This window comes from Ixodes scapularis, unplaced genomic scaffold (genome assembly GCF_016920785.2).
Source record: "Ixodes scapularis isolate PalLabHiFi unplaced genomic scaffold, ASM1692078v2 PGA_scaffold0__279_contigs__length_252992795, whole genome shotgun sequence".
In the NCBI taxonomy this organism is placed as follows: domain Eukaryota; kingdom Metazoa; phylum Arthropoda; class Arachnida; order Ixodida; family Ixodidae; genus Ixodes; species Ixodes scapularis.
The window spans coordinates 59,142,264-59,167,824 of NW_024609835.1; the positions used below are offsets into that span (position 1 = coordinate 59,142,264).

The 25,561-nt window shown below is 45.6% G+C and overlaps 1 protein-coding gene across 5 annotated transcripts in view; it reads left to right on the top strand.

The window, feature by feature from the left end:
• Nucleotides 1-24,205, top strand: part of LOC8034933 (GA-binding protein subunit beta-1) — a 35,975-nt gene extending 11,770 nt beyond the window's left edge. For 2 of the 5 annotated variants that reach the window (XM_029978662.4, XM_029978663.4), the window contains exons 5-13: nucleotides 7,489-7,653; nucleotides 9,792-9,872; nucleotides 14,257-14,461; nucleotides 16,215-16,289; nucleotides 17,682-17,801; nucleotides 19,881-19,990; nucleotides 21,748-21,856; nucleotides 21,944-22,068; nucleotides 23,951-24,205. In XM_029978662.4, coding sequence (XP_029834522.2) covers nucleotides 7,489-7,653; nucleotides 9,792-9,872; nucleotides 14,257-14,461; nucleotides 16,215-16,289; nucleotides 17,682-17,801; nucleotides 19,881-19,990; nucleotides 21,748-21,856; nucleotides 21,944-22,068; nucleotides 23,951-24,112 — 1,152 coding nt within the window. In that variant the 3' untranslated portion in view covers nucleotides 24,113-24,205. The remainder of the gene's footprint in view (nucleotides 1-7,488; nucleotides 7,654-9,791; nucleotides 9,873-14,256; nucleotides 14,462-16,214; nucleotides 16,290-17,681; nucleotides 17,802-19,880; nucleotides 19,991-21,747; nucleotides 21,857-21,943; nucleotides 22,069-23,950) is intronic. The other 3 variants (XM_029978664.2, XM_029978665.4, XM_029978666.4) reach the window with 3 other exon arrangements.
• Nucleotides 24,206-25,561: the final 1,356 nt, after the last annotated feature.

The window sequence follows — 25,561 nt, forward strand, 5'->3', positions numbered from 1 at the left end:
CACAAAAACAAAGATATAATAGTAAGATATTTAGGTTGGCTGTGTATTTACGATTACAAACAATTTCAGGTGACGGATGCCATAGTGCCTAACTGGAGCAGCTTCGATGCTCTCGGTGTATGAATGAATCGTGGCAAGCCGATATATTTTATCCTGCTCAAGGATAACATTTTGGGATTTTTTTTATAGTGATCAGATAAAAATTATTAGTAGCCACCAACAAAAACAGTAGGTTAAATACCCCGTGAAGAAAAATGTGATAAATAAGATGTCCCTGCATTCAAAATGAGCAGTCCTTGGGAAATCAAATTCGGCACTTTACGCTAAGGTTTTCCTCGCTGTACCCATTTAATAAAGTTGCTTCCAAGCAGATCCGACTGTCCGTGCTACATATACGTCACAGGTCCCTTCTGTTGATGACTTGCCGAGCCGCCACGCGTGCCAAGACTGAATGCCAGGGAAGGCGCGCACCGTCAGCCACTCTTCTTTTTTTTGTTCACGATACCGAACAACTTCATTTTCGTCCAGATATACAAGATGCACGCCTTTCAGTTTCTTTGATAGAACGCTCACCATTGTCCTGGCCGTCTGAATTGCGCTTACTGAACGTTCTCTCAGGTTGTTCAGCGTGGCCTGCTGCTTCACGAGTCCGCCAACTCCGTCACATGCATTTTTCCCATGTCCAGATGCAGAAAATAACCACTGGGCTTGTGGGCAATCGTCCTTTGCAAATTGGTGAAGCTGGTAGCGATTCTTGAAATGACTGGCGGCGCCGTCACTTACGTACGTCACGTACGAGTATACCGCAACGTTGTCTTCAACCCACTCCTTCACTTTTTCTAGAGCCAAGCAAGCGTGAGCGGCGTCGTGACACAGGTCCTCACTGATGATGGCAAAGCTGTTTGTAGATTTTCTTGTCGTCACTACACATGTAAATATCGAAACTTGTTTTTTTTTCCAGTGATATGCTTGCACTTCGTCAGGAAGCACGATGGTCCAGTTTTCAGCAAAGTCAAAATGAAAGACGATGCTCCCGCGTTGCATGCACTGTTTTTCATCGTAGATCGCTTTACCTTGCGTTTGCCGGATATGGTTGTGAAGTACCCAACTTCCAACCGTCACTTGGATGACTTTTAGGAAAGTCTCAGGTTCCAAAGTTTTTTTCACAAGGTCGCCGGACTCCCATGTTGCAAGCACAATCTCTTCATCCTCCGGGATATCAAGTTCCTGGAGTGTAAGAAACTGGCCTTTTGGGCAGTGATCACAGTCTCCTTGAAGGCACAGTTCTGTTGCTGGGTCGCACAGAAATGCCGAGTTCATTTCACCAGTGTTGAATGTTGAGCCTGTAACGTTCTCTAGAGCGGCAATACAAAGATGATAATTGGCGCAGCGCACACAAACACACACTTCCTGGTGTGGAATACATTAGACCCATCTAGGGCGCAACGAATAAAATTTCGTTAGCCCAACGCCGGAATCGGGATGCTTGTCTTTGTATATACGGAAGGCCTCTCGTATTGAGCGTGTCATGAAGCGCTTTGGCACGAACGTTTTCTCTCCGTTGAGCATGACAGAGATGACGTCCTTCTGGTTGGGACTTTGGCGCGAACATTGTAGCTCGTCTTTCGTGAAGTACTCTAGGGCAGCAGACAGGTTCTCAGGGCTCACCTTGCACCTCGTGTAAGGATCCGGCTCATACCACACGCCATGCTTTTCCTTGAGTTTTCGGGATTTACTGATGAGGTACATTGAGGCCTGTGGAATCATCTTTTGAACCTCATTCTTCGTCAGTGTTGACGGCAGGAGTGTAAGCAGTTGACAACGTTCCCGGAGAGAGGTGGCGGTTTCAAAGGCCTGCCGAAAGTTGTCCACCCACTCAGTGCATGTGGAGCATGTTGGTTCGGACGACCCCGATGGTGCGTCCCTGTCGTACGCAATACATAGCCTTGAGCGTATATTCTTGACAGCAACCTGCTCCAGTTCTGTCTGCTTTCTCTTGACATAGGCAGGCCTGTCCCGACTTCTTACGACGCTTGGTTGTCTCAGCGGCGACACATCTGTAGGTAGTATGCTGTGATTTAGATCTTCAATTGCTTCTTCAGCTGGCACAAATATGTCAGGGCACTGCTCTGAGCTTCGCATCGAGATCTCCTTAGTGATGTGCATGAAGCAATGGTAGCACAGGTAGTCCGTCGCACTCACTTTGGTGGAACAGTCAGGCGGAAGAATTTGCTTCAACGAGTTTAGGTCCAACTCGCCAACACTTCGAAAATTCCGCTGCTTTGGTATAGTCTTTTTGTGTTTGCAAAAGTAATCTGCACAAAACACTCGTTCGGAGCTCCAGGACGTCTTCATAATGTATACATAAATAATAGAAATTAAACCCCAACTGATGGCATATAATTGCCAAGTGAAAGAACTACTGGGTGCACAAGTGACAAGTCCGAGGCTGAGGAGCTCACTCACTGCAAACATACATTTGAAAAGAGAGGTCACAACTGAGGCTGTCGGCAAAGCTTGATCCACGTCAAAGGAAGAAAGAGGGAAAGTCTCGAGACAAAAAATTGTGGTCAGCGGCCTTCGAAAAAGACTTTCCGGAATCGCACTGTCGTCCCTCCACGCGCTGATATGAAAGCACCCGAGCTTCTACCACGTGGTTCATGACACAGCCTGAGCCATGTCGGCGACCGGTTCGCGAGGGGTTGGCGGTGGGGTTACGTTGATGGTCACTCGGATTAGCCCTTGCTGTACTGAGCTACCGCCTGCAGTGCCTTATCGCCGGCTGGTGTCAACAACGAGAACACACACACCCTGTCTACACCAAAACTACAAGCGTTCACCGCACACGCGTCGCCGCCGCTTTTAAGCATTTGTGAAATTGCTTTCTTTTGCCGCGGAGAACCGCCTTATCTTAACTACGCGCCTGAAATCCTTCCAGGCGGGCGTACACAATATCAAGCGTTTCGAGAAATGCCCGTGGAGTAGAACTATGGGAAAATTCGGAGCCCGCGATGTCGATATCGTCGCCGTTGTGTTAGTACGCCGTCGCGTACTGCAGTCCCCCGTTGGGGGAGGGGGGTGGGGGGGGGTCTTACTACGATAACATGGCGACAGCGTTTACACTCTATGTATTTACGCGAGGCTCGAGTATTTGGGGATAATGCTGCCGGTTGGTGTGCCCCTCTGTGCCTGATATTATCGCCCGTGACGCCAGCGAGTGAGATGGCGACAGGCATGACTGCTCAGTAAACAGGCGTCGGCGGCCATGTTTTGCTGGTTGAAGCGAACCCCCTTGTCCTTGACAGCGAGCGGGGAAATGCGAAAAAAAGATTGTATCGGCCGTTTTGCCTGAACTAGCGACGAGTGTCGTCTGCGGTTTCCGGCAACTATTTTGCCATAATCGTGAGCTTAGCGAGGAAATGATTTTTGCTAGCCACAGAACACTACCACGCAGAAAGGGAATGCTTGAACATGTTTTTGTTCTGGATATATATCAGGGATATATATGAGAGAGAGAGAGAGAGAGATGAAGGTAGAGCGGAAGAGGGAATAGCATATAGTGTCGCAGGAGAATAAAGTAAACAAAGTTCCTAGTGGCCGATGGCTGCATGATCTTTTCTCGGATCACTAGTCCGTAATATGATACCTCTTTGTACACAGTAGTTTCTCCTTAATTTAAGTGTGTGAATGATTTCTTTAGTTATCATTGGCCTCATCTGAATAAAAATATATAAAAGATGTGTGTTGGTTTCATGAAACTGGAACTCGGAGTCAGTTCTTGTATAAAACACTGCTAAGTGTAGGCTTTGAAAAAGGACCCTACTTTGGGGAGTTGTATCTTCTTTCTCAATAAAATGATGCAACATGTTTTTAATGGAAATGAATGCCGAAATAGAGTATAACAGGTTACCTAAATTTAAAAAAAATCGAGGGTGGTGTTTTTTTTTATTCGCATCGGAATTTTTCTTTGTTTGATTTTTTTTCCATGTTTGACTAAATATATCCTAACTATTGTATCACACAGATACCTTAGTTATTTTTTAAGTATTAGCTATATATTAGTAGAATAATATCTGCAAATTATATCATAATGATTAAATTATTTCATGAGATACAGACCTCCAAAGTTTGCCATTTGTCGTTCGAGCAGGCATGTTTGTCAATTTTTAGAAAAATAAATAAATTTTAAATAAATATGATTACTTTATATTACAAGCAAGCTATACCCATAGTTTGCGCCTAAAACGTATTAGAGTTCTCCTAATGTTATCGCTTTAGTTATTCACTCTCAAACGGGCCCCCTCCATCAGTGCGCGTTAATGCAACTGTCCACCACCTCATGCCTTACGATTTTTCCTGTCCCCAAGTATTTTTTGTAGTCAAAACTAAGTTTGGATTCGTTCATACCAGACACTAGACAATAACATATAAAAACATCCGTTGATTTGAAAATGTCGACTAGCCATCCTTTGGTCGATCTTATCTGAAATCACCCAACTCTACCTTGCGCTAAAATTCTGAATAAGACTGCAACTAGTATGTATGATAGACTACAATATTCAGATTTCCTTTTTTTTTTTTTTTAATTCAATATTTAGCTAGGATACTTGTGTATTGTGGGATGATTTATATGGACTTCTTTATAAGCTTACTTTTTATGTCATCTCTTGTTTAGTTATTACCTTTACATAGGTTCCATCTGTATGATGGCGCAGTGAACAGAGTAAATTAAAACTCAATTAGCTGGAGGAGTGAATGGAAACTTGGGAATAGCCTTGTTAAGTTCAACTGGATTCTTTCTAAGGCTTATTTATCATTCAGAATGCCAAATTTTGTTATTATAAAGTCCTATATATGAATTGTCCATGATGTTCATAATAAAATGACTGAAGCAAGGTTTTTATCTTAATTAAATATTCCAGTTTTAATACACCCTTTAGGTATTCAATGAAACATCAACTTGGGTGCTCTATATTGTGTTCTAATATGATTTTCTTAAGAATATACTATTTGGTTTACCTTTGGCTCTGTAGCTAAAATAACCATTTCCAGCAGTTCATACTGTCCTTCATCATTCAGCATAGTGTTGTTGTGCTTGGTTCTTCTACATGCAACAGCTAGTTCTGTGTTTGAGGGAACCAGATCTGCTGTGTAATAGACCCTTTTCAAAATTGGACTGCATTGGACACGAGCACTTTGTCGACATTCGGACTGTACTCAGGTAGAACCGCATTCCACACGAGTGCTATGTCAGTGCTCTACACAAACTTGGAAACAATCACAAACTTCACTTCGGAAGCGATGAGACCAATTAATGGTGGTTGCACATAATCTTTGCATGATTTCACAATTTTGAAAAGGGTCTATTTATGATAACAAAAGGTTGCACATTAGTGGGAAGGCAAAGTAGACAATGCCTCTTGATGGACAGGCCAACAGATTAATCTTAATGTATGTTATTTGCAGTGGTAGTAATTAAAATGATCTGTAAACTTGTGCTCCAAAAGTTCCATTTGCTGCTCCAAAGTGAACATTTAGCTGCTCCAAAAAGTGCTCCAAAATGACTCTGACCGATCACATCTCTGGTACTGTATTTTCAGGCAGAATCGAAAGCCATTTGTAATATCTTGCTTTGGCTGTTCTGAAATTCTAAACTTCTATTCCCAAGCTTAGTCCCAATAGGGCTTTTTTCATTATGTGCTTTTCTTGCATATTTCTGAAGATTTTTTGCTTGCTAAAGCTTGGAACGCTTTTTAACCAAACCTCCTACTTCCAGAATTTTTGTCCACCCATTCGTAACTGTATTCTACTGCTAAATTTAGCAGGGAAATTGAATTGGTGTATACACTCTGAAAATTGGAAAAAAGTAGACTGATCCTGGCAGCCAGTTTGGCTATGCTGCCACTGCCGTAATACAGGGAGGGAACTAGTCTGTCTGCACGTGCAAAACCCTTACTGCTGCTTTGAGCGTGGGAAGTGTGTGACAGTCCTAGCCATCAAGTGCTCTGTGCCTGTCCCTTTGAACTAATTACGACAGCGCCGCAGATGCTTTGAACGTTTGGCGAGATCGGTCTATTGGTGAGGAGATCAGACCGTGGCACCCCAAGCGGCTAACTTTAGAACTACACGGATGGGGACAACAAATAACAATTACTCAGCGCTTGGCTGACTTAACCGAACGCCGCATCAGCGTTCGGCTAGAGTTCATGTTCTCCGGTCGTCTGAGGGGGAGGAGGAGCTCTTTTGTTACCACTCCGGCCTGCATGAACAATGCAGCATGCAGGGGACATATGCCCAGCTCAGCACAAAAGCCTAAGTGGGTCACGCTCGCATTCTCTGACAACTGCTTTCGGGAGAGATCCGGCGCTAACAATAAACGTCACCTCGTTTATTGTTAATAGTTTTACGTTAAGACTTGAACGTGCTCACAAGGCCTGTGGGCATGTCCATAGGCCTTGTGTTGGGTAAACACCAAGGTGTGGGGACAACAAATGGGTCAGAGCACCCCCTATAGTTCAATCTCCTCGCCAATCGGCTGTGACCTTTTCTGATAAGTCCCCTAAAGCCATCATGTGACCTTAGGTCATGTGACATCATTATAGGACTTAGCAGTTTGCTGCCATTTTTGTAAATGCTAACAGTTATTTTTTAGATGCGGAGCATCTCTTGCTCGGGTCTATGTCCCGCGGCGTCAGCGTCGTAGTCCGCACTCACACTACGCATGGGCAACTCTCCTTCCCTCTCTCCAACAGCTGCGCGTTACTCTCTCCGCTCTCTCTCTCTACCAGCTGCGTGCACTTCGCGTGCGTTCGCTTCTACTCCACCGTGCGCGCATCCGCAACTCTCCTCCTCTAGTCTCCTCTCCTTCAAGTGTGAATATAAGCAGCGGTAGCGCGCCACGCGCGTTCAGTTCACCGCTGTTGATTCCACTTCACTCCGTTCTTCCGATGAAGTGTGATGGAAGCAACAGTCCCGTCAGTTAGTGGGTTGGCACAAGCAAGCGTCAGCACCACCTCCAACAACGTTCACGCGATGTGTGGTAACCAACGCAAGTTAACGTAATAACACGCAAGTTAACAACGTTACTAACAACGTTACTAACACTGTTAATAATGGTTCCCCTCGGGAAGATGGTGTAATTTTTTTATCATGCTAACAGCAAGAAGGCAAAAGTTGAGAGAAATTACGGAGAAAAAGATGCAGATGATTTCACACTGTTTTTTTTTTTATCATGGATGCATACTACCTAGCCCAATTGACCATTTGACTAAGAAAAAGATGGCTAAGCATCTAGGAAATGAAGGAACAAATACAGCATTTCTGACTCGTCAGTGTGATGAAAGTATAAGGCTTTTGGCTAAATCCAGCTTAAGAACAAACTTGCTTGTCTGTGTTTGCCGGATTTATGCCAAAAGACTGGCCCCGTGGTACTGGCGAACTTGCTTGTTCTTGACAAGACATACTTCAATTGCTCTGTGTGGTTGGCAGTTGCGGATGACGCCGTTGCACTGGGCAGTCGAGAGGGGCCACCTGGACGTGATCAACTGCCTGCTGCGCTGGGGGGCGGACGTGTCAGCCTGCAGCAAGTTCGACAAGTCGCCCCTCGACATTGCGCTGGACAACGACCAGGTGGAGGTGGTGCGAGTACTGCAGGTGAGAAGGACATCCCTAATGCTGTTCCCTAGGTTTTTCGGTATGGTTCCCATTTGGGTGCAGTGGTGTATTGCCTTGGCCACCGCATCATTAGCAGGGCTCCTCATTACTGCTCTCATGACTGCAAGAATTTTTTTAACGCATATTGCGTTATAAGGGCCAAGTTTCATGGTCACCCGACGAGACATTACAATGTCGCGTGACAACGTGACATCACGTGATGTCTCGCACGCAGCACAGGCCCAGCTTATTTGGAAAAGTTTCCGTACGTCTCCGAGTTTATCGGATACGATCGAGACATGCTTAAAATTTGACATCCCATTTGATCGCAGTTTGTGCTCGAGCCATCACATGGTTACGAGATCGTCGAGGAGTCTCGAATGAACGTTTGCCTTGCGAGATTGCCAATTCTGTTCTTCTCGCTATATATCTGTAGGGTGAAAAACATGTAGATACGTTTGAAGTCAACTCAACTCAAGGTGGAGCAATGCAGAAAGAAAAGCAGAGCTTTTCTTTCTGCATTGCTGCACCTCCCTCTCCCAGCATCCTGTTATTACCCCCAGTATTATGGTCCTCCTATGTTTAGTGTTAAAGAGCCCCTGAAAAGAAAGAAAAAGTTTTTTTTTAAACAATCTCGTTGGGACACGCACGTAAAAAAAAAATATTTACACGAAAAAGACAAGGAAAGAACATTTTTAGAGCAATATTGACCGCGAGAGATTTATTTGAAATTCTGCGCGCAAAGTCCATGACGTCACGGGTCATTCCGGAATGACCATCTCGGTCATGAAGGTGAAGCCGATCTACCTCTCCTCCATGTGCCCAAAATTCCGAGAGAGAAAACAAGTAGAAAGGAGGTGACTGCCAACTAAATCGTGTCTCGCGCCTTCAATATTGCTCTAAAAAATTTTTTTTTTTTCACGTAAAATTAATTTGTTTGCAAGCGTGGCCCAACCAGAGACCGTTAAAAAAATCTTTGTTTTTTCTTTTCGGGGGTTCTTTAAGGCCCATCCACACACTTGCGTCACCAGGTTCTTGCAATCTCTTACGACGAGAGGACGTGCTGGCTCCAAATATGAGCTGACCCTGAAAGCGCATTTCCCTAAAGCAAAGGTTTTGCAGTATTTTCAAGATCAGATCTACACACTGTCTATGAGAAATGATCATTTATAACATTGTCAAAAAAGTTTTTCGAGCCAAGAAAAAAAAAAATGATGCGCTAAAAGAATACAAGATACCGTGTTCTCACACGCATTACTCGCTCCTGCATATAATCAGCACCCCCAACTTGCTACTCTCGGAAAACACGAGAAAATTCCTCGAATATTACCCATGCTAGCAACTCAAAGTAATATCCAGATCATGCTAGAAACCATACCTTTATTTCGAATACACTCACGCCGGTGCCTCGTCGCAAATATCGTCGTCATCCAAGCCGTCAAGGCAATTGCTAGTGCGGCTCCTTTTTAAATTGTTTTGCATTGTCTCGTCTAGAAAAATCGAGGTCGACACGGCGGGACCGCGACCTCTTCATTTCTCGACGAACTTCGCGATCATTTTTTTAAGCTCGGGGTATGCGCTAGTCTTGGGACCATGGAACTATCTTCGGTTGTGGCTTGCAGTTTGCCGCTTCTCATTTTACCTCCATTGTCGCTCGCGCAACCCGTCAGCGTCTTAGCGGTCGTAGTTCCTGCCTGCCATGCGATTTCCGATATGGCAATGGTGGCTACCCGAAAAAGCAAAGACGGCTACCCAGAGAAGGTCGTAAGAAAGTCTCTAGGAGAGACTGGAGAAGACATACTGGGAAGAATCTATCCCTGTGACTTTTCGCGAATTGCTGCGAAGCTGCACTGCTTGCTAAAATTCGCATGTAACCTGCACCCCAAACCATGCCTTTGATTTTCTATGAATTTGGATGCCGGTTGTATGCGGTATAATACGGCATGTGGAAATACTGAATGTTCCACGGCTACTCGATAGACGGCTTCAATATGTCCTCTCGTCGAAAGAGATCCCGAGAGGTTGTTTTTTCTTCAATATTTTGTATTTAAGGCCCTTGATTGTAAGCAGTTGCAACTGCATGAACCAGCCTTCAGTCCCGAAAAGAGTTGAAAATGGGCTGTAACTTATCGTTTCAGGAACACATGTGCAATCCTTCCCGTCCCAAGGAACCGGTGCAGCAGACATTCATTTTGCCCGTGGCACCGGTAACGGCGAAGGTACCGAGACTTGCGGCCGCCAAAACGTTTTGCATTCATGTAGAGTGTGAACCTGTAGTTAGTCCTTAGCAAAGGCCTTCCCTGCGGATGCTCACTTAAACAAAGAAAAAAATATTCACATAGGTGAACTCTTTTTTGTTCTTGTGGGCTCCAAAGCAGATTTCGCACCCCTTCTGCTTTCATTGCATACCCGTCATCTCATTGCACGAGATACATCTGTTCTAGAATTTTCTCGTTGGTGTGCCGATTCCCATCTCAAGTTGCCAAAAAAAATAATCTTAATGCATGTCAGTCCTTTTTAATTCTTTAAGTGCCAGGCAATTTTTGCGAAAAACTTCACCAAAATGTATTTCTTTTTATAGTACACTTTGATAGCCAATGTTCCTTTTGTTTCCAAGATGTATGGCACGGGGGTGCAATATGTATGAGCTAGATTCAAAATTGACCTAAATTTATGTCACAATATGATGAAATCTGTGACAGTCTCATTCATCACATCAGCACTCAAAAGAAGTTCCCAGTAATTATAATGCAATTACATGCAAAGGTGCAAGCGAGCTGGACAAAAATGACGAAAATAATCCCTGGAGAAGGGGAACAAGAGGGACAAATGGCAAACAGAAATCTCCAAACGCAGCTAGGTGACTGGTGGCAGCTGATAAAACCCGTTTGCTCTACTGACGTCTTACCCCTGGTTAGCTCAGTTGGTAGAGCACTCCACCTGTAATGGAGAGGTCCTGGGTTCGACACCCGGACCAGGCGGATTTTTTCGGTCACTCACCAGTCACCTAGCCTTGTTTGGAGATTTGTGTTTGTCCTTTGTCCCTCTTGTTCCCCTTTCCCAGGGATTATTTTCGTCAAGTTCCCAGTACCTTACCTCATCTAGAGGATTGTCGTTAAATAGGTCGACATTGACACATGGCATGGCAATAAAGTGAAAACGAGGAAGCGCCAGTGGAGAATTTGTTGTGTCCACTTTTGCAGTAACGACAGCAAAAACCTGATCGTCTCTGACGTCCATATCCACCGAGTTTTTATACTTTTTTGTGGAGTCATCACTCCCATCGCTACCGTCTAGCGCGAAATAATCGTCATCCGGTCTGGAAAACTCTTTGTTGAGTGAAGAAACGCGCTTCCAAGACGGGCAAGGACGGTCACCTTGGGAAAAAAAAACGCCATCCTTAAAACCCAAGTTCACAAATACCCAATTCACAGATAGAAGCCGAAATTGACGAAATTCCGGTTTGTTTTTCCCATGGTGTCCAGCAGGAGAACTGATAGCAAAGCGAATCAGCGGACAAGCTTGCCTCACCACTGGCCTTGCGCGCATACATTTAAGTGAGCCGACAAGTGATGCTTGTCCTCGGTGTTTTCGGGATGTGCAGAGCCGTTTACCTAGTGCGATAAAAATATTGGTGCACTGGCAGTTTTGGCGGTGCTATGCTATTGCGTTATAGTGTGATAGTTGTGTACAACTTGCGTAAAATAAAGTGTGGCAGCCTTTTTTTTTTCTCACAGTCATAGACATTTTGAGAAATATGGTTTTTAGCTAAAGTCCGAAGCTCGGCGCTTGCGTGGCCGGAGCAGGCCAAGTCCCGTACGACGATAGCAATAGTAAGGGGGCACCTTGCCCTTGTGCTGCAACAACGGTGCCTGGAACGTGCCTGACCACACGCTAGGTACCTTAAAATAAAGGGACTAATTCATTCAACTCACAAAAGAAAAGGAAAAGGGGGAAAACTGACCCTACATTCATATTTAAGGTGTACCTAAGTATAGAAATATATACCGTAAAATACCGAGCAAGCACCCCCTCTAAATTTAAAGATTATCCAATCAAAATAGGGAGGGGTCCCTTACTCGGTTCGGGAAACATTCAAAAGGGTGGCCATAAAAATTTAAAATTTTCATAAAATGGGAGGGGGCTCTTAAACGATGGGAAGGCTTATGCTCGGTATTTTACATTACGTATAAACTAGGGGTGTGCAAATATTTGAAATTTCGATATGAATAGAATATTTTCCTTATTCAAAAACATATTCGATTCAAAAATTGCATATTCCCGAATATTTGGCCAAAGCCGAATATTCGGAAAAAACAGCGAATATTTACGGCAAACTGTGAATTTTCGATCAAGTAACGAATAATCTGCATGCCACGCATTCACCTATGAATATGTTTATTCACTGAGAAAGGTTATGATGCGTGCATTATCGATCTGCTCCGTTTCTATCTGCCCGATGGCAGCAAGACAGGATCAGTTTCGGTTTCTTTTTCATTGAGCCCTTTGTTGTGTGGCACTTTATAGCACTATATGATGTAATTGCGCATTCTATAAAGTGATAGAATACAATAAACCTAGTGAAATATAAATATAAAATAAATCTCGAGAGTGTTATCTAATATAAATGTTTGAAAAGTAAAAAAACAAAAAAAAAAGAAGAAAAAGCTAGCTGGGAGCAGAACATTGCATCGCCATTAACAACTACTTCTGCCACTCCCGCGCAGTCAAAACTAGGGATGTTGCGAACCTGCCCAGGTTTGAGTTCAACCAAGTTCAACTTTTTCTAACTTTCAACATGATGTTTGACAAAGGTTCGACTGAAGTTTGACTTTTGTGCTCTTGCGTGAAAATTTAAAAAAAAGGAAAACTGGTTGACTTTATTTGGCGGTGGAAAAGTTCAATACGTATTTGTTAGGTTTATTGGCATCACTAATGCACCTTTCTGAAACAGTTTATTTCCAAAAACGATCAATTTCAAACCAGAACCAAGTCTTTTGTTGTCATCATCACCGGCACGAGGTATCACGTGAAAATATTGCGTCCCTGACTGGATGCACCCGTTTCAAATGTTTTCGAATCGCTTCGAGTTGCTCACTTGTTTCGAGCAGGACCCAATCTCGGCGATTCGTGTCGATTTAAGGAAAGCTAGGGAACAGCCCGCCGGCATCGATTGCTGAGAAAGTTGCTTCGTCTGAAGGGAGCCTCACGCACTTACCGCCCTTCACACACTTACCGCCCTCACGGCCCTCACGCACTCATGCCACTCACACACTCGCCGCCCTCATGCTCCTCACGGCCCTCGCACCCCTCACGCACTCACCGCCCTCATGGCCCTCACACCCCTCATGCACTCATGGCCCTCACGCCACTCACCGCCCTCACACCCCTCACGCACTCATGGCCCTCACACCCCTCACACACTCACGGCCCTCACACACTCACGGTCCTCACGGCCCTCACTCACCCCCACACTCATGAATTTTCCTCGTTCAGAAACTCGCTCACCCTCACCTCACCTGTAAAGATGAGGGTGAGTGTGTGCCCTCATGAGTGATGTCTGCCAAGGTATGCTTACAAGTATTCAAGTATTCTATCAACTCCACTTAGCCCATACAGCGCATGAACCCTCCAACAAGAAACAATATAGAAGAAAACAAAAATGAAAAGAAGAACATTGCATATCACACGACTATCGAAAACATTGGGGTGGATTGGGCGAGTTTATTCAGCTAAAGCCGCTGATCCGGGCCCAATTCCTAAGCTCTGGCGAGCTAAATATAATTTTTCTTTTTTAAGATGGCATTTGAAAAGTAAATTGTTTTGTTTTTGTTATTACCTTTTTATTTATTTTAAATTGGATTAAGGCTGTTACAAGGCAATTCCTTTTCCCCACTGGTAGCCGGCGGCAAGCATGGAGCATTTTCCGTGCCGTGCTAGAGTTTCTCCACCAGACGGAGCTTGCCAAGCGCCTGTGACTCCTGCATGTCTTCTCCTCACACTCCTATTGCACCCGTCACCCACCCCCCACCCCCTTTCTCCCTCCCCCCTCTCCCCTATTAGGGTGATTAATAGTATGCATGGACATTTACCCCCTTTTCCCGCATCTCAACACTCCCCTCCCAATGCTAATACAGAACCTGACTGAGGTCCCTTTATTTTTTATTACTTTACTCGCCTCATCCCAGTAATGTTGTGTTTAGCGTTCCCTTCCACCCATGCATCGAAAGTGTTCCCAATGCGGCAAAAATTGATGTCGTAAAAGCCGGAGTGTCATGCTGTCGGATGTCGAGATCCTGGTGTTTGGTTGTAGAAGTACATGAGCAAGCGCGAGTGTTGCCGTCGTTAGGGCGTCTTGACTCCCGGTTGCCAAAGCTGCCATCGATCGTCGAGCTGGGGAGTGACCTGTAGCTGAACGGTCGTCTGCCACATACCCCACCACTGCTGCAAAGCTGCCAGGATCCTGGGCGGCGACAGCATGACACTTCTATGACGTCGTTCCGAGAAAACCGGGGGGCCAATTTTTAGGTCGTGGTTGTTATCGAGGCGAGCTTGGCAACCAGCTTTTGACAAAGACTGCACCCTGCCTGCCGGTGTGTCCAGGTGCCCGTCTCCACTATGGCCACGGTGCAGAGGGTGGTGAAGGCGGCCACCGCAACCACCGCAGGGGCGGCCAGCAGTCCCAGCACGCTGCAGGGCAAGGCCGGCACGACGCGCGGCGTCTACGTGCCGACCAGGGTGACCAAGCGGCCGCCCACCATTGCCAAGGCCACGACAGCCACACCCACCGGCATCTCCACCGAAGAAGGTGCCCATCTTTGACTCTGTGGGGCAGTGTTTTGGCAGGGCTCCTTGAAACATTCTGGCAAACTCCAGCCAAACAGGGTAAAAGGAAAGCGACATAAATAACAAAGTTTATGCTGCTTTCATCCTTCATGTTTCTTTCCTTTTATCATAACTTACCAGCACGCTCCAACATGACGAATTCAGCTAAACTTTTAAGCATGCGTGAGCGGCTTTGAGGGCTCTTTTTCCGTGCCAACATTCGTGTGGGTAAACCACCTTTCAAAGCTGTTAAAGTCCCTTACGCATATTCTGCCATGCGTTTGCTTTTTGGCGGCCTCTGCGATATAGATGGCATCTAGTGGCTAGAACTGAAAGCCGTAGCGGCAGGTTCGCTCGCCAGCTTTCTACGGCAAGTGAGATATTTGCAGCACCTGGTGATCTAAAGACGAAGTTGCGAATCCAGGTTAAGAAACATGGAATGAAAATCGCCATTACGGCAGGAAATTAATCACCCTCGGTCAATGTATCCGATGTAGATGAGAAATTTAGACAGTGCGGTGCCACCGCTAGCCTGGGGTCTTCAGCTCGCGTCACGTACTAGTGATGTGTGACTGCACGCTGTTACAATGCTCGTCCAGATTGAAACGAGCAGAAGTGGGGTTGATCCCAGGTTTCTGCAGCTTTCACTTCACGGGCTCCGAGCTGCGGTGTGGTGTACATGCTCGGCCGACAATCTCCCCCCCCCCCCCCCCCCCCCCCCCCCATGCAGCCTTAGTCATGTTTCTAGCAGAAAGGTATGTCGAACACGCACAAGTTCACACCCGGGTGTTAACTTGTGTTGGAGGTTTTGCTGGGGGTCTCCAGCATTAGGAGGCACCATGGACCAGGTGGACTGTCCTAATATATGCCAGAACTCATTTAGATTTTAAGAAAATTGGAACATTCGGCAGAAAGGAGAGGCAACCTGTGGGAAACTCAAAACCTACGCCGCATATTGCTTTCGGTAATGTTTCTTTTTTTTAGACTGTCAGTTGCGTGGAGTATTGACATAAAGTGCAGATTGCTACGCACGTCGTTGAGCGGGCTTGTGTGTGGCCGAATGGTAACCACGCTGGACTGTCGCACGGAAGGTCTATGTTTATTCCAGTCAGTGTAATGTTCTTTTATTTATTCTTTCCACTTGGTGTTCTCGTAAGCTCGAGAACATTCTCGTCTGATCGAGTTGCGAATGTTCTACGGGCCAAAAGCCATGCAGTCGGCCTCGACCGAAACACAGTAGTAGCAGTCCTTACCATAAGTTACAAAACAAACCATTATCTTATTAAAAAGTTATAAGTGATATTCTGAAAATTTCGGTGGAAAATGGGGCTTTTTCCTAATAATTGCCACCCTTCAGTTTTATGTATTCGAGGGCTCCATCGACTGACACTTTCTCATTGTAAATTTCAGAAAATCACTTATAACTTTTGAATAGGGAAATAGTTCTCAAAACTTTGGCATCCGGCTCAAACTGCAAGCACTATATTTGGGCAGAAAATGAGCATTTGGCGACGCATAATTTATTTTCGCAATAAAAAAGAAAAAACAAAACGCCTTTACATATTTTGAAGGGATACTTTGTATTTGTTGCGTGCACGCCACAGCAATGGATCGGGTGATATCAGTGCAACTTCTTTCCGAGGAAGGGCCACAAAGCCCGCCCATACTCTGGGCCTCTGACCGAAGGCTCTTCTGTGGTCTAGTCGAGAATGACCGGTCTCTTCTTCTCTCGCCAGTGAGTGGTGACCAAGGAAGCACGTCTGTCCTGGCCACCTTGGCAGCACTTGCAGAGGCCACCGCTCCCAACGCAAGTGAGAAGGCACTCTCTCTCTTGCATGAGTTGCGCATGCAAGGCCCGGTGCAGCCCCACCGGCTAGCCAGTCCCCGCTAGTCTCCGGGTGCCTCGAGATGCCCAGAACAAGGACGCGTTTTGGTCCGCATGCCCATTGCTGTGCTGTGACCGCATTCTTTTCCGAAGCACAGAGCACCTTTTGTTCCTTCCTGTTATGTAACTTTTATTTCCTGTCAAGCCCTTGTTCTCAGACCTGTCATAGAGTTGCCCTTTCCCTCTTTTACCCGACATTTATTTTTCGCCGTCCTTGCTTTGTGCTTTCTTGTTCTGTGCTTTGCGCCTTCTGGGCAAAACACTTTTTCAGATGGTACCTTTTACGAGCTTGAGCTTTCATCTTTATCTTTGGAGATTTTATGTGTAATAATATTGTGAAAGTCAGCAGTGAAACTGAATAATTTTGCATTATTGGCTACCCGTGTGTCCGTACCTGCAAAAACACAAACTGCTTACCCTTTCAATATCTTGAGTGTAAAGCTAGCTTTTATAAATATTTCTCAAGCATTGTGTCAACTTAGCATGCTCAAGATATGCAAGTTAGGTTGTCTGAGCAACCTGTGTGCTGTATGTTGATTGTTAGTTGCTGCTTTTTGATCCTCATTTTTTCTTTTATGGCATACTGGGGAAGCCACAAATGACTAATGGCATCATATGTAGGAAATGTTGACTTTATAGTCAGCATTTTTCACAAATGACCAAGATTCCGCAAGATATTCAAAGAGCTGGTCCTATGCCAGCTTTTTGAATATCTTGCGGTGTTCAATGAGTCGGGGATATGCGGTAGTTCACGGCGTGCATGAATCGCAACAACTACCCAAGAAAAAATAATCGTAAAGAATCAAAGTTTATTTTAATGTAGTGGTGAGTGTACCACAGTTGTGAACATCTGTTTGCAGCGTGCATCTTGTACATTGGGACGTTTAAATTGTGTGCGACTACATAGACGTCATTCTTAAAAAAAGTAGCGAAGTAAATTTTGTAGTTCTCTTTTATGGTTGAATCTCATATGAGAAGTATTCCAAGCAATGCAGTCTAGTTTTTAATTCACCCAGTTTTTGAACTGATTGTACTGATGGCACTTTCCATTATGGTGGACCTGAATATAGTATTTGTCACTTTACTTGCTGACAGATCTCTCACATACTCCAATTAGGGGTTTCTGGTTTTGGTTTCGATGCCTTCTACTAGTCTTTGCATGCCATGCTTTCAAAAATAAGTATGTATCTGAAAATATTAGGAACTATCTAGTGGCACTTCTAACCCTCTCAAAAGTGAAGGACGTCATTGTTTTATGTTTTCTGGGTAGCTGTCTTCGGTGTCTCTTTAACACGTCTTGGTCACCTCTCTGGTACAGCCTTATCCTCGACGGAGGCGGTTCAGTGGCTGGAGACACACGGCATCACAATGCTTCCCGCCGACAACTCCACGATTGTGGCGTCAGCCCTGGAAGGTGGCCAGACAATATCTCTCACAGGTAAGAATGTCACGCTGCCAACATTGGTAGGGAAGAAACAGGACTTGGCTATGGACCAGTCTAGTTTACGTTATTCGAAAAAAATGTATTCAATTTGGTTACTTGAGAAGAAAAGTAATTTAATGTTATTTGAGAAAGTAACCATCCTTAAAGGGACACTGACAGGGTATTTATGCTCGCCGAGGTTTTTAGTTGTACGTGACATATGAGAGCTCAACTATCCAGAACAGAATTTGCGGCTCGAAATTCGGTTTTTTTCCGCCCGAAAACCGCCGATCAAGAACTGGCCGGTTCGAGTCTCGCTCACTCTCTTTTCCGCGGTCACGGGCCGTTTTCTAAGGTATCGATGCGACCACCAAATTTAATCAAAGTCGTGGGTCACTGAAAGCACACACTCAATATTAAAAATAGAAAAAAAATATAAAACCCATTTTTTGTGGCTTCTAAAAAGCTGCAAATACGTTGATTGAAAAAAAAGTTCCACAGACAACCGGAAGCATTCTGTGCGTTCGTCTTTTCGCGTATCGTGGGACTCGCGGGGACGGCGGTGGCAGCGGACGACGGGCGTGGGACCTCTATTTCAGAACTGTCGTTCGCGGTACCGGCGAATTCTGTCTACCTTTAAAAGAGAAATTTGGGACTGATCAAAAGAATTGGTATTCATCCCGTACGACACGCCCGACCACCAAGCCGATTTGCACGAAGACGTTGCCGAGCCGTCGCTCTCTTCTCGTGGCTGAAGACATCGCTCGCGCAAACGTCAAACACGAAGTGTGTACTTCGAGTTGATTATGCACGCGTACGATTTCTTTACAAGGTGCGAATGTCGCCAATGCGTTGTGCTTCCCGACTTCGACCCGGGAGTGCTTTTGCTAGAGGAAAATCGGCAGCTAACTTTCCAACTTACAGTTTACCGGCTGAATTATTACTAAGAAAAGAGATACCGCAGTGCAGAGTTGCCCCAGTAGCTCAGTAGGAAAGACGTCCGCTTCACACGCGGTAGAACCGGGTTCGATCCCCCGTAAAACTTTTTTTTTTAATTTTTTGATGTTTACATATCTTTCTTTTTACAATTATCACTGAAGAAACAAACAAAAAAATAACAAACACATGTTATGGACGACACTTCGATGAATTAAATGGTATGGGATTTCCTTTTTGACACCTGCGAACTCAATGTAATCACTTTCCACAAAATGCAAGGAGCATATAAATCAGGTAACGTCCGCTTTCCGAGGTGTCCGTATATGTTTTACAGGAATTGCAGCCAGCCATTGGTCCCGATCCCGTTGATCTTTCGGAAACGCCGTCGCACAATGCCCCTTTTTTTTCGGACGCAGGACATGTGAGCCAGCTCTTCACGCAAAATCTTGGGTGTACTCTTTTCGGAGCCGATCATGGAAATTCACCACGGTCATTCGCTACTCATCTCCAACTTCTCAATGTACAAAACAGCTCATCTTGGAGTACAGAACAACGAGCGGAACAAACATAACTCACGGCGAACAGTTCCCGCACGCCGCATCGCACGCCGCATGTCCTGTCGTCTGCTACCAAAAAGGAGGAAAAAAAAAAAAAACGCACGGTCGGGTGTAGCCACGTGACTTCCGCCACTCCACTCTCTTCTCTCCACTTCTCCGACCTCCGTCGGGTTTCGGTTTCGGTTTCGAGCAGTTGCGTCTTTTGGCTTTATTAAAAAAATACGCTACGCTGTTGCAAAATATTAATTGGGTAGTCCTCCGACACCATAATGAAGCGCCTGGCAAAATATGAAAAAAAAATTTTGGGGGGTGTCAGTGTCCCTTTAATGTTTGCCCAGGGCTAAAGGTGTTACGAAAATCAAAAAGTGCAAAGAACAAGTGGTAGAACAAGACAGGGCAAGCGCTTTGTTCTACCACTTGTCCTCGATGCTTTTTGATTTTCGGGATGTTTAACCAAGGGTAAATTTTATTAAAGGTGTTACTTACACAAGGGTGGTTGTTACGAAGTCTGCAGCATTATCTAGCTTGCCTTTTCTGCACCCTTGAAGTACACCTTACGCCCCATCAATTTTTTTCTGCCTTCTGGTGACCTGTGCAGATGCAGGCAAGCTGGCCCTCAACTGGGTCAAGGACCAGCAGGCTGTGTCCAGCGAGCCCACTGGGAGCAGTCAGGTCTCACTTGCAAACATGTCTGGTGCTGGGAACCAGGTAGGCCTCTGCAGATGCAGCCCCTTTATTGACTCCATCCCCTCGGTTCTAGCTACTGACGTGGGCAAACTGGGTAGCACACATGACACTTATTCGTAAAAATTTTCTCGTTGAATACAACCCATAAAGCATAGTCTGCGTTCAAACGCATCATTTGCCAATCTGCAGCTGCGTCTGGCGGTTACTGACGGGGGTGTGCAGAAGTCAGCAAAACCAGTCTTCCCTTGCTGCTAGACTCACAGTCAGCCCCAAACTGTCTCGATCGCTCGCCTTGACCTTCGGCAATGCTCGAATAGTCAACAGTTGCGGAAAGAGCGGCTGGGGGATCCGAAAATGGAATTCAATGAGAAACCGGATGGGACTCCCAGCGATGTCGCTCGAAAGGACAGCTGAGGGGTTCTCCGATCTTTGATTTCTTCTATTTTTTAGGCTCGAAACTAGTACGCACAACAAAAAAAAGAATAGTTTCTTGTTCTTTGTTTTATAGATGACACAGATTAGTATCTGCAGTTAATTGGCCAAAGTCCGAAAACCGTCGCACTGTCCCTTTAAGTTTTGATTTGGAACTCTTTTTGTTCCCGTTCTGCCCACTAGAGAAGCATGACAAAAGAGTCTGAGCACACACCAAATCCCACCACAGTGCCGTGTCTTTCAGCACTATAAAATCTCTCTGCCATGTTTGTTGTCACCGTGGCATTAAGGCGTCTGCTGTATGGATGCAAGTGTATGCGCAAGAAAAAATTGTTTTCTGTTCTTCGTTCTGTAGACGACGCAGATTAAAGTTCGCAGTTAATTGCACAATGCGAATGCTGAGTCTGAACCCAGCAGCGGCTGATCGCATTTTCAAAATACCGTCTGCTGGAGTAAGCACGGCAGTGCTAGCCAAACCCAGACGCGCTGTAACATGTTTCAACGTTGGCGGTGGCACGCTGTTTCAGACTTCCCGCGATGTGGTAACCTTGTGCTGAAGCGAGCCCCTGGCAGTTCTGACATAGCTTGAGTGAGCTCGAGCATGATATTATAATCTATTTACCCCGAGCATAGCAGAGCAAGGCAAGGCGGGAGGGGTAGATGGTGTTTTCTTTTTTTTCCTGGAACATGGGTCTATGGTGTCAGACTGCTGTTTTTTTTTTATATCTCGTTCACAAATGCAGTCAAGAAAGGCTGTCGGGCGTAACTCACCACTTTTACCATGGCACACTAGAGATACAGCTTGTTGGAACGCAGACTCTCTGACCGATTCAAGGTCGTTTTTTTTTTTTCTACGCAATAAAATGGAAATCAAAATGTGGGGATGGAGGTTAATTTTCCCACACTTGTACTGAATGTAGCACTTGCGTCTGCTGAACCAGATGTTCAACAAAGGTAGTGAATGATGGTCACTCATTAAGTATACTTTTCTGAAGTTCCCTTCATTGCTAAGATTCATGAGAGGTTTGTATTCTTTTTTTTTTGTTTTATTAATACGAGCATTAATTCTTTCTTAGAATATTCATCCATGACCCGTGCATTTAGTATTTTCCTTGGTTTCGGGCAATATTCGTTGTGACCGACTGTTAAAAAAGGGCCATAATTGAAGTTCCTCAATTTACACGAGTGGAAAATAAGATACTATGTCTTTATTTAATGATAATGAGAGATAACAGCACCTAGATGTGTACCTTATTTAGCTACAAAGGAGTGATTGCCAGTTTTGGTGCTGCAGTATTGGCATTCTAAAATCCTAATTGAGGGTCGAACGACTTGCGTTTTCGCAGAAGGTGATTGCCATCGTGACGGACCAGTCGCAGATCCCGTCCATAGTGTCGAGCGGAGGGGGACAGGCCCCCTTCATGGTTCTGTCGAGCACCGCGCTCAAAGGCGCAGGTAATTTGCATCGAGGTGCCTTTGTCGGTTGTTCCGACCGGCTTCGCTGGCCGTGCTGAGGCAGGGTTTTTTTTTCTCTGGCGACAGATGGAACAACATCACACATGATCATTAAGACACCTGTGGAGCCCGCTGCCAAGCGACCCAGGAAGGTGTCCATTTCCGAGAAAGTCAATGGACGTCTGGCAGTGCCAGCGTCGCCAGATGCTCAGGTACACCGCCATTTCGTCTCTTTTTCGGGGGTGCAGATATTACATTAGGCTTGCGATAATTCAAACTCGGATCATTTCTACTTCCGCTTAATTCAAACAGATTCCAAAATGTTGGTTGTCCTGCTATGTTCTTAATGTATCCACAAGCCGCTTAACTCGAACGGCGTTTTTATGTAATTCTTACTTTTTGTTTTCTAGCAACCCCGTTCTGTGCGCTTCTTTCTGAGCACTGGTGCACTGCAGAGAAGCAACATGCGCAGAGCTTGCATTCGCGGGTGTTGCTTCTCTGCAGTGGTCCGGTGCTCACTGAGAAGCGCACCTAACGGGGCTCAAGTAGGGCACACATGAGCTATGAAAACGGCACCACGCAGAAATTACCGTAGCAACTTGCGCGGACGCTGTGGCGTGGCAGCATGTCATAGGTCCACGTTGCAGCATCCATGCAAGTTGCTGTGGAAACTGCCGCGCAGCGCCCGTTTTCATCGCTCGTACGTGCCTTGCTTAATACTCAACATGAGACAACTTCTTGGCCTGATGAACAAACTTATCTTGTTTTGAGTAATCATCTGCTGTTTAAACAGTCCACGATAAAGAACATTTTTGAGGGATAAATAAACTTATGTCACACATTTCACAAATGTTTCTTGTGTGGCATACCTGCTTATGATCAGTAGGACTATGCAGAGAAAATCATCAAATATCTGCTTTGTATGTGCAGCCATTCGTAGGGTAAATCATAATTTTATTTTGCATAATATTTAAATAAATTTCTGATAATTCAAACAAAATTAGTGGCTTCCTAGATTTTGAATTAATGAGTCTGCTGTAAATGCGTAGGATTTAGGGGGGCATCTCTTAGAGCTTTCGTGTTCGAATGTGAGAGTTTAGAATGTAGTGCGGCATGTGAACTGCTCTTCGAGCGGGGACTCGCTTCAGTTGGTGTTCAGCAGCAGCAATGTTGACTACGCATACTACGAAAGCTCTCGCTTGCGGGCTTTGCGTACCACCGAAGCGGCGTAGGAGCAACGAGGGACGAGTGGGCGGTTTGGCTGCAAAATGGAGGGCGCCGGGCACAGCAGCAATGCAAACCCAGTTGCCATTACACGGCGGACAATCCGTTCGGTCCGGTGCCTAATGCTCGCAACGTACCATTGCTTTTTGGCTACCAGATTACCTCAAACATTGGGAGCGAAATGGCCCCGCATGCATTTTTCTGCCACTCCCACGGGTAGCCAATTGCGGAGGATTCATGGATGCAGCCTTCCGAACGACGAGGCATTGATTAAAATAGGATCTGCGCCAGGGTTCTTCGCGCATGAACATTGCTCTCGGGCTCTCTGCACAGGCTGCGTTTTCGAATCAGCATGCGATCTCTGTCTCGCCGTTCGTTGAAATCTCGGGAACCCTGTCTGAAAGCCCACTATCTGTTTCGTGCGACGACCGACAATTCTGTCGTCTCGGAGCGTGCGTGAGAGAGGAGTGGGTTGAGCCTGTCGAGTAAAGGCTCGTTTGCGCAGTTGTGACATCTTACAGCCGAGGATCTCGCGATCTCTTACAACGAGAGAAGACGCTGCGCCATCTCTTGGGTAGCCGTGGAACGTTTGCAGTTTGCGTATACTTCATTTTCTTTTTTCGCAACATTCATCGTTTATTGGCTGGAAGCATTTTTGACGATGTTATGAACCACCCTTTTGCATAGATACTATGTAAATTTGATCTTTCAAATACAGTAAAACCTTCGGTTCTAGTGAAATGCAGTTCCGGAGCCACTTCATGGATAACACCAGCATGTTCTCTTGCCATAAAAGATTGCAAGAACTCGGTCAGAAAGAAACGTGAGGTTGCGAGAGGGCCTTAATTGAGTGCCCGTGTTGGGCTCCAGGTGAAGGTGGAGACAGAAGGGGACCAGGAGAGGAACAAACTTCAGCGGGAACTGGAGGCCTTGAGGAAGCAGGCGGAGCAGTACAAGGTGCAGCTGCAGCAGAAGGCCCACGAGGCCGAGCAGTACAAGAAGCAGCTGGAGCAGATGAAGTCCAGCAACTGAGGGACGTCTTCGTGAGGGCTGTGGAAATGAGGAAGAAGAGACTGCTGTTTTGTTTATGTACATACCGCAATGAAGTGAATTTTTACATCACAAGCGAGTGTTGACGATTTTTATTTTTACATTTGCACGCGTGGTTGGTGGTATTCGCTGGACACCGTACTTGAGCTCAGCATTCATGGGGCATGCTCCGAACGATACCCCACTCATCTTCTAAGTACTTAGACCCACGATCGTGGTGGCGTGAACTGCACGTTGCAGAAGCTTCGTGGTAGCTCGTAGTAAGCTCACACTTGGCAGCAACCAACTCAACGATGGCCACTAGTATAATATATATGGCCACCAGTATATACTACTTATTGGCAATGCGTGCGACCAAAAGCATAGCTGGGGTCAGCCTTCCACGATTGGCTAAATGCGAATTATGGCATCTTTTAATGATGAATCTCATTAATGAAATAAGAGCGATTTCGGATTGTCAACTTTACTTGCTTACGCCATTCTTTTTACATGCACCATCAAAACTGTCGCTGGCAATTGATAATTCTAGTCATGACGTCACAAATAGGAACATTAAGAGTGGAGCCACTGAAACATCTCGTTGCCAATGGTCAGTGACAGGATGTGAACAGCAGGGGAGAGGTTGTAGTTACTCCGCCTTCAGCGCAAACGTCCTACCTTCGCTTTGGCGTCTCGTAAGCCTCAAGTGTGCATATGCAGCCAAGGCATGGCGAAAGTGAACGGACGCGTGCTAGAAGCCAGGCATTTGAAAGAGGGGCTCTGCTTCTCTTCCTGCGGTGGTAGCCAACATGAACTCTAGGAAGGTGGTCTAGCGGCCAAGTGTGTTAGTGCACCGTAGCTGGGAGTGCATGGAGCGAACGCTTCAACTGGGAAACCGGGGATCCTGAGCTTGATCCCCACCCTTGCTCATTTTGGTCTGGGTGAGCATTGTACCGCAATGTGTTTCTGTACCGCTACTACGTGATGCACGTCAGGGCATAGGTCGGCATTTTAGAGCCCCTTCATTCACCATCACATCACGAACAAAATCACGCCTCCGAATTCATTCGCATTCACGTCACAAGGTACTCCGACCTCCCAAAGTCACGGCCCTTCACATCCCGGCGTTCAACCGCGCCAAAACTTCATCCCCTTCACATCACGGCTTTCAAACTCCGCCGAGAATTCATCCCCTTTACATCACGGCGTTCAACCGCGCCTACAATTCATCCCCATCACATCACCGCCGCCTTGAAATTCACGGAGTCATTCACCATCACATCACCAATTCCTGAAGTCATTCACTATCACCACGAATTCATCGGAATTCACCATCGTGAATTCGTCGGAATTCACCATCACATCATGAATTCATCGGAATTCACCATCACATCACGAATTCATCCGAATTCACCATCACCATCATGAATTCATCCAAATTCACAATAACAT